Source organism: Halyomorpha halys, unplaced genomic scaffold (assembly GCF_000696795.3).
Source record: "Halyomorpha halys isolate HHAL.00 unplaced genomic scaffold, Hhal_1.1 Scaffold28.1, whole genome shotgun sequence".
In the NCBI taxonomy this organism is placed as follows: domain Eukaryota; kingdom Metazoa; phylum Arthropoda; class Insecta; order Hemiptera; family Pentatomidae; genus Halyomorpha; species Halyomorpha halys.
This window is the reverse complement of record NW_027110130.1, coordinates 1,113,589-1,123,147: the sequence shown is the minus strand read 5'-3', so window position 1 is coordinate 1,123,147 and position 9,559 is coordinate 1,113,589. Positions and strand designations below refer to the sequence as shown.

Here is a 9,559-nt window from a genome sequence, read left to right as displayed (position 1 = left end):
TATATATATATATATATATATAATGTAACGGTTATATCAACCATGTAGGCCCACCTGGCCAATCTTGTACGAAATCAATAAATAAAATATTACACTCCGTCAATCAACGATCTCCTACTTTATCTTTTTTAAATTTACAACATCTTTGTACCTCAGTTCAATTTAGTACATTTTATTTTCTTCACTATAGTATATTTATTGGATCTATTCTTCTAATTGTATTTTATTTTATCTATATTTATATATATTTTCTAACCCTTATAGTATTTATGTATGTATATTACCATTTGGTGTCTATCTATATTAAATATATTCTAAAATTTCTTAATATTTTCTTATTTTTACATTTTTTTTAATCACGTACCGGCCACTAAGGACCACGAAAATAACATTGGTTAGGCTTCTCTGGGAGTCTTCATTTCCTTTCTTCCCATCACAGTTTCATGATCCTCGACTGACATTCTATTCTCTCTTAAGACCATTTCGTACCCCTCCTTTTTCCTCTTCCAATATTGGCGAGTTTTCGTGTATATGCCTCTATCTAGATAGTCGGTATCTGAAATTTTAAGGCCTTGTGTATCCTCCCATGCGTTTGTAGCTAAACATTTTGTTAAAGATCTTTTTGTTCATCCTCTTTCATTCTTTTCATGTGCCCATAGAACATTAGCCTTCTGATTCTTATCTCGGTTTCCACGTCTTTGATTTTTCTATAGTTTTCTTCATTATATCTTCGTCTGTAACCTTCTTGTGTTTTCCTGGGTATTTTACATAAATTACACTATCAAGACTCATATTTAAGCAAATATACTCTTCTTAAAATTATGTTCTTCTAGGTTAGTTTTGTTGGTAGTTTTAAAGATATGGAGGTCCGAATGAAAAATTAATTTTTTTTAACAATTTGAAACAGCAGCCATTTCTTATTTCCTTTGCCTCTTAGTAGGCTCATCAATTTCAAATAGTAATTATACATAGTATCCATTAACGTAATCAAAAATTGAGGTAAGATAATTGCCTTTTATCTCCTCTTGGGCTCTTTTACTACTGCATTTTCTGTAAGTACCAACTTATATACTAATTTTTTCCTCTATAAACAAGAGTGTTTATTTCATTAATATTAATATGTACTATATTGTTTTGGAATACGCATTGAAGAGTGTAGTACTTAGGTAACTTCTGATAAGAAATTTTTTTTTTATATTTTATTTTATACCAGATCGGCCTGGTGGGCCTACATGGTTGATATAACCGTTACATTATATATATTTTTTTAACATTTGATTATGGGGGGGTATAGTCTCATACAAAAGACACCCCTAACTATACACAATATTATTATTAAAAGAATGAAAAAAATAATAAAATAAATAGATAAGAATAATGCTTCTTAATAAAAGAGGAAAGTAAAATTAATAACAAAAAATAATGATAATGGTACACTTAAATAAAACAAACAATTGCTCTCTAATAGTAAAAAGAAACAAGTTAATTTGAAAAAGGGAAGAGAGAAGAAAAGAGAAAAAAAATATTGAATAAATAAAATGAATAATAATAATAGGTAAAATAGAGGTGGTGTGATTATGAATTAATTTTATATTTATTAAAATTTAGAACAGAATGTCCTGCAGCAGTCTGGGCTTCACTTTTTGGGTTTACCAGGTTGTTAGTCACTGCTCCTTTAACTGTCGGCAACTGGGAGTGAAACTTCATGTACCGTTTTTTGATGTACTCCTTTATTGACTCCATTTTTAATTCCCGATGCAATTGGCTATTTCTTATAAACCAAGGAGCATTAACTGCGATTCTTAGCACTTTATTTTGAAAATATTGTAGTTTTTTCCTTTTCGTATAGGATGCCGCTTCCCAGACTTCACAGCCGTACATCAGCAGTGGCCTGAGTATTGTTTTAAATATAAGAACAGTTCTTTCTGGTTTTAGTTTGGAATTTCTGTTTAGGATAGGATATAGCATTGCTAACCTTGCATAAGTTTGAGTTAGTTTGATGGTAAGAAATAGGTCAATTTCCGAACATGCATGATACAGTTATATAGCATATCTAATATATATACAGTGAATAGGTAACATAGATTATATATACAATTTTTTTAATCTCATTTTCCGAATATAATTTAGCTAGGAGCTGATAGATTGAACTACTGTCCAGTAATGGCACAAGTGTTAATTTAGCCAACTGTATAACACCCACGCAGGCTGACAAGCCAGTAAGATGCTATTTCCAAGGCGAATATCTAGTCCAAAACTAACTGTTTCTTTATGCATTCGTTTTTTAACTTTTAAAACAACGACCACGAGCAATGTCATTATCAAGGAGGATATCCATCGTTATGACCAACAATTATCTTCAGTTAACGTAAGTAAAAAGCTTTACCGAAACTTATGCAACCCTTTAAATGTTTGTATTATAAATTTTTCATTGAATAATTTACATTAAATTGTTTAATTTGTAAAATCATAATTAAGAAACCATTTTTGAGTTGGACAATGAATGATAAATCGTAAATTTTGCAGTTTTGAACAGAAACAATTTGCGAGTCAAATCTTCTTATCATTCACTGATCCCAAGTTTGTATATTAATTGAGACTGTTTGGGCTAATATGATCTAATTCATTTTATATATCTTCAAAACATATAAGTATATTATATTAATAAATAGAAATATAGTAAATAAAATTGAACTGGATCTAAAATTATATTCATGGTGTGACATAACATATAACAAGAATTAATTTCTCTACTCTTCAAAATAGCTTCACATATGTAACATTATTGTCACTGAAGGAATTTTAAATTCTTTGAGAATTAAATTTTTTTTAAGGAATTTAAGAACTTTTGAAACTATTCTTTTATCTTACCTCTTCCAACTTTAAAATCTCGAATATTTTTTAATAATTTAAATATAATCTGTAAATATATGATATTTAACATAAATCATCACTACGCCATTTGTTTTCCTTATATTTGATTTTATGGTTATTTATTTTAAGATTTATTTCTTTTTTATTTCCTTTCTATTTTATGGTTTATTTGTTTATACATCTTCTGTATTTAATAATTCTGAATTTCGTTTAAAATAGTAAATATGTATATTAACACTAATTGTACGTTTTTGTTTATTGTTTTTAGTTTAGTTGTGTCTGATTATTTTTATTAGAACTAAGTCATCTTATGATTTATGATATGATTATATTATAGGTTATATTTTGTATAGTTATGATGGTTTATAATTTCATTTTTATTTTTAAAATGTGTTTTACTCTTAAGGCTCTAAAGCTTAATTATGATGCTCGTAATATTATTCTAAAGGGTTCATTCCCAGGATAACTAAATATTATTAATCTGTTTAGTATATTTTTTCTTATAAACATGTATTTTTCAATTTTTTCAAAAAATCTTTGTTTTGTGTTCTAATATTGTACGTATTTTTCTATTTTTATGCTACTCGTTATATAGTATGTCAACTCTATCTGCAAAAAAAAAAAACTCTGCTAAAAATGATTGGGCTAGACTCCATAGCTATATTTAGTGTAATCTAATAAAATCCACAAAAATAAATTTATTGGTGATAAAGTTAAAAAAAAAAAATTAATAAACAATGCAACCATTCTCGAATACTTGTTTTGGTTAAACTTCATAAAGAAGGCAAGGCACTGAGACAATAGTTAATCGTATAAAATATATGTTGTTTATAATGACCTCGGGTATAGTGACGGATTGGTTATAGTAGCTTATATTTCTAAATCTGTGATCTACAAAACCTTACTATAGTGCATCTAAGATGGCCGCCTGTAGGGGTGGCAAAGTAGGACCTTTCACCCAAGCTCCTTCTTCTCCCCCCCCCCCCCACACACCATAACAGACCCCTCCAACCGAAGACAAATCTTTTAAGTTTGTTTCAAAAGGCAAACCGTAACCTTGTATCACCCAACCAGTTAGGGATTGGGTAGGTACTTGGAATGCTTTTCCCCTCCATTCTCGGACTCCTAAGAAGCGTATACGATAGGTTACTCGTTTCTTAGGTTATCTTTTACTGGGACTGTTTCTTATTGATTCTAGTTTTACTTTGTAGGTAAATACATTGACAACTGGCTTGCTATTGAAGAACACAGCAGCATCCAAAAAGTCATTTTTGATATTTTATTATTGTGCTCAGAAAAAATTCTCTTTTTAAGTTTATTTTTTTTTTGTGAAACAGTTCGTGCAAAAATTTTCTTAATTTAAAAATGCAGTATATTTGGCCCCATTCTAATATCCGTTTAGAGTTCACGATAAGTTTCACTGTACTTTAATAAGGATTGAAGCTCTCTCATGAAATCCATTTTTTTAGAAATTAATATTTGATAGCCAATGGGATCGAACTGCTAGTAATTATTTTATTCAGTAGAATTCCAATTTTGGAGGGCTAAATTAAATCTATAAACGAGTTCACCAGATAACTGAAGACAGATGTGTTGAGCAGGACGTGAAATTACGAAGCTAATTTCAAAGCCTCTGTGACTGTTATTTAAAATAAACGATAGAGGAGGAGGAAGAAGTGTTAATCGAGAAGGGGACTGGAAATAGTTATCTGTCCCTTTGAACAATCCCTTTCGAGAGATAGGACCCACATGGGCTCCCTTTGTGCCGCGGACAGGCCCTTCTCGATGGGAAATTACTTGGCCTAAGAAAGCGCTAACGGCCTTCTTCCCTCTCTAGTTACCAGCTTCAGCTTCAATCCAACTCCCTCCTCCCCTCCCCCCACCCCAACTCCAACTTCAATACTTTAAAATTAAAATCGATATCTACCGGTATCACTCTTAGGCTTGGTGCTAAAATATTATTTCCATTTCATCCTTTACATAAATACAATAATGAAATGAAAATAAAAAATAAGCTTTATTTTGGGATCGAAACCCCTAAGAACATAACTAATGTTAAACTTAAGATGCACAGTTCGTGAAAAGTGAGAACATACAGATTGATTCATTAGTAACATATTTATATTTTTCATATGAAGGTTATTCGAATAATATAAAAAGGTGATTCGGGTAGGCCTCGTGTGCGCGAATTATAGCTTATCTGAGATGGCTAGAAGGTCGCCGATTTCCCCAAAATTAATTAATTACCAGCGTCTAGATCTCATTGTTGGTCCTTTTATTCCCGATCACTTTCTTCAGAATCTAAAAGCAGATCTCACTCCGCCTCAAGCTGCAAATCTACAAGGCAATAATACGTCCGACTCTGCTCTATGGCGCACCTCTCATGCGGCACCTCTACCGGACCACGTTAACCAAACTGCAGAGCTTCCAGAATTCCCTCCATCAGCGAATAGTCAGAGGAACCACACTCCAAAGGGCCAGGAATAGTGTTATCAGAGAGGAGCTCCAACTCCCTTCTGTGCCGGAATTCATAGGCCGTAGGCACATCAAATTCTTTGATGGGCTGAAAGCCTGTGCCAATCCCCTATTCCGAGAAATCGCCCCTCCACCGAGACCTGGGAGGTGGCAAAGCACGGTCCTCTTGGTCGAAGTTCTCGCCGAGGGATGGACTTCTGGCTCTGCAGCCTGAAGTCACCCACACCCCAACACCACCAGCCGGAATGGTCCCTCCCCATTCCTTGTTAGCCCCTGGCAATGCAGCTACTTATGTAAAACCGCTTTCAGCTGACCAAGCTTGTCTTATTTTATAATGCCGCAAGGCAAACCAAGATTAAGTGTTTTATGTGTATATATATTCCTTAGCTTGTAACTAATATGTATAATAGTATTGTTAATAAATAAATATAGGAGGATAGAAAAAAAAATCAGAATTTAAACCTTTTTCCTTCTCTGCATTGTTATATGTATCCGTTCGGACTAACGTTTGAATCCTTCCCCTCGTCCATATTCTCTGTTGTGATACCCACTCTTTTCCTATATACGTTCTATTTCCTTGTCTAATCTCCATGTCAATTTTCATGTTCATTTTCTGGTGGAAAGTTCTTATGGGCCCTCTGTTCCTTCCTTTTGAAACCCCCCTTTCGGCTGTTGTAGTTCTCCCCACCCGATGTTCTCCGAATTCTTACATATTCCCAAGTCCTATCCTCTAGATGGCTCCTTCTAACCCATGAATTTGAGACTCAATTTTTTGGTAACCAGTATTCCCTCGATTGCATCATTTTCTCATTTCTATCCTCTCAAATAGCTGCATAAATCGGTCAATGTCGCCAAATTGATAGATTATTATTTCTTCAATCTTTGGACCGAACTGTCTTTGGAACTAGAGTTTTACAAATATATAGGTCTCCGAGCTTGCTCTGACTCGCTCTAGCTCAAATAACCACTTTACTAAAATATTCAGTTGGAGAAACTTGATGAAGTTCACGGTTTAATTCCAAAAATATCAACTGATCATACTTCGTCAAAAGTTCTTGTGGTGCCATGACTGGCTGAGTACAATGCCAATGCTTCCTTCAATAAGTGATCTATCAAGAAATGCTCCAGAAGCGTGTACCTTCCTTAAAAATCATATTCTACCTGGAGGCGACTGGTGAACTCAGTTGGAATATATTTTTTACTAATAAAAAACTTACAACTTTCTGTTTGTTGTTTTCCTTGTAATGTCAAGGATCCTCTAGGGTTCGGTCATGCTCTCTAAGTGGAAATGTATCTTCGGTGGAGTATGACCGGGTGAAATTCCTAGCCCTACTTGAAATGCTGGTCAACCAGATTTGATAAGGTCTATGCTCTGTTCTTTTTTTTCTTTGACGGTCTGGACCCCGCTCGTGATCTGAGCCTCTTGCTGAACATTCAGTTTTCTCATTCCATACCGAGTGATGTTCCTGACACCTAAGACCTTTTTTCTCAATTTTTCTATCAAGATCAGATGTAGTATTCGTTATCTTTTCATCTAATCTCTTCTTCCTATTGATCTTTTATCCCTATTTCTTTCTGACTCCTCCATCTTCTCATCTAGTCTATATCTGTTCTTATTTATATTTTCATTATTTTTTTTTAGAAGGATTACAAGGAATTGTTTTGGCTCACACGAAGGTTCCCCGCTTCAAGTTAGACAGTAGAGGTCCCTCCTGCATCATCTCCGAATTTTGCAGGGGTTGTTTATAAAAGAGGAGCCTCCGTTTTCCCATTTAGCTCCTTTAATTCTCCTTGTTCTTCCTATATATCATGGCCTGATTTTGCTTTTTAATTTTCAGTTTCTGGAACACTTTTCTCACTCATTCTCTCCTGGCATCTCCACGTAAAGCGTGCGTTTATTCTCTATTTTCCTTCTGAAAAATTAAAATCAAACTTATGATGGACCTCAAAAGCTAACACCTATGCGAGCGAAGAGTAAAAAAAAATCTAAAATTCGCGGAAGTTTAGCCCACGACAAAACCGAGAATAACCATTCATTAATATGTCCTGCAATTACTTTTATAAGTTTATCAATTGTATTAATCGATCCAACACTTCCTGAAACAAATATCAGAAAAAACTGAACCCTCATGCATTTTAATATTGTAAATTAAATTAAAGAAATCTTCATTTAACCTCATTCTATAATTCTAAAATCTCTGACTTGCCACCTCTAGTACTGATTTTAATAAGGTCTTATTTTTTAATCTAATTACTAATTAGTCGTAGTAAATTGATAGAAACGTTCCTTAACGAGGGATGCCGTATACAAATACTTTGAAAAAAGAATGTCTGACTGCGTCTCTACATCTGTTGGAGGTTCCAGATGAAGTATTTTATTATTTATTTATGTATTTCTATTTCTATCTCTCTTATATATCTTTACGGATCCTAAATGGAAACCGACATACGATTCTTATAAATGTGTTACTGGTATATTTAGACCAAGAACTAGATACCACTGACCCCCTTCCTACTAATGCTAGATATAAGTGTGTATGATTAATCATTGGATATTATTTCTAATGACGTCGTGTTCACCAATTTACTAAGCTTTGCTAACTAAGTGGCATGCTAGGCGTTTAAACTATAAAATCAAGTCAGGTTAGCATTAGGTTGTATTTACAACTAAGGAATGATTAATATATAAGGGAGAGAACTTGACATTTTGACTATCATTTATATTTTCTTGATAAGTTTAATTGAAAATACTGGGAACCATTGTTATTCTATTGGTTCTAATTTTAATTGATTTTCAATTCAAAATGACAGCTTGGGATTATTAATTATTTTATGTGCGTTTTGGCCTTTGAGGTCAAATGGCTTTGGCATTCCTTCATCAGCCTTGCTTCTCTGCAGTCCCTGAATCCAGTTGCACCTTGTTGCTTCCCTGTATATATACCTACTTCGGATTTTCTCCGAGAATGTCCCTCCTTGTTAAAAATGTCTTTCTTCCTCTCCACTTTCTTTTCAGCCATTCCATTGGCTAGTCATGCTTTGGGAGAGGAAACTAGGACTCAACCCTTACTCATTGGGCGGTTTCTTCTTGATCTCCAAAATACTTTTATGTTGTTCCACTAATCTTCATGACTACTCATGATGTAGGTCTAACCACCCATCTGGTGTTCTAGCTGTTAAGGAATACTCCATCATCCTTATCACAGGGTAAGTGCTTTATTGAGCCTTAATGCTTGTTTAAGAAAGGTGCCCCCTCACTTCTGAACTGAAATTCATTATGCCATCTAGTGGCAAAGATAAGTGGTAGGAGACCTGGGCAGCCATCTTGATCCCCAATAAAAAAGGGATACGAACCAATTTGAGTAGCCATCTTGACCTGGACAGGAGAAAAAGAGGACTGAAGGTCTCTTCTCATAATGATGATGATAAATCCTTACACTCAGGCGAGAGAGGCAGCGGCGGTGGCAGGAGGATGAGCAAAAGAGAACCAAGAGGGAACCCTTCTTTCGTATACATATTCACACAAGAATCAACATTCAAGCCTCAAGAACATCACACAAGTATACTGTAATATTTAAACCCATTCATGTAATGAAACCAAATTTCTCACTAATTAACTAACCACATTGTAACTATTTTGTTCAAACTAGGTATAGGTATAGGTAGAGGTATTTTATTTTAAAGCATATTATATCAATTTATTATAAATACAGTCCACTCATTACCAGCAAATTATAAGTAATTCCTTTATTTCAACCAGCTTACCAGCATATAATAATTAATTTGGGTAATATCCCCCAATTTTTACTCCGGGGAATACCTAAATTAAACAATGCCCAGCTGCAAGCCGATCCCTTTTAACTGCTATTAATGATATGGTAAATACCGATAATGAATATCCAGAATGCTGATCTTATAAAATATAACATTTTTCTCAATCCGGTATAGTCTATACATAACAAAACGAATAACACTCGGTCACTAAGGCGAGGTCTCGTGCCCTACCAATTATGGACCAGATAAAAAAACAAAATTCAATTTATATATTCGAAGTTAAATAGGTTCTTTTCCTTGTAGGTTTTCCTATGTTTTCTTTTTCTTATAGGTCCGTTTCTTTAGGTTTTCCGATGCCGCAGAGGATCAACGATTATTAAGAGTTTTTTTAAAATTATTTATTTATTGTAATTTACAACTGTACAAAATAATACAATAG

At 33.8% G+C, this 9,559-nt stretch overlaps 1 protein-coding gene across 2 annotated transcripts in view; it reads left to right on the top strand.

The window, feature by feature from the left end:
- Window positions 1-2,248: 2,248 nt before the first annotated feature.
- Vmat (Vesicular monoamine transporter) overlaps window positions 2,249-9,559 on the top strand; it is a 298,099-nt gene continuing 290,788 nt past the window's right edge. Inside the window, exon 1 of one of the 2 annotated variants that reach the window (XM_014425619.3) lies at window positions 2,249-2,368. In XM_014425619.3, the coding sequence (XP_014281105.1) occupies window positions 2,313-2,368 (56 nt within the window). In that variant the 5' untranslated portion in view covers window positions 2,249-2,312. The remainder of the gene's footprint in view (window positions 2,369-9,559) is intronic. The other variant, XM_014425635.3, reaches the window with a different exon arrangement.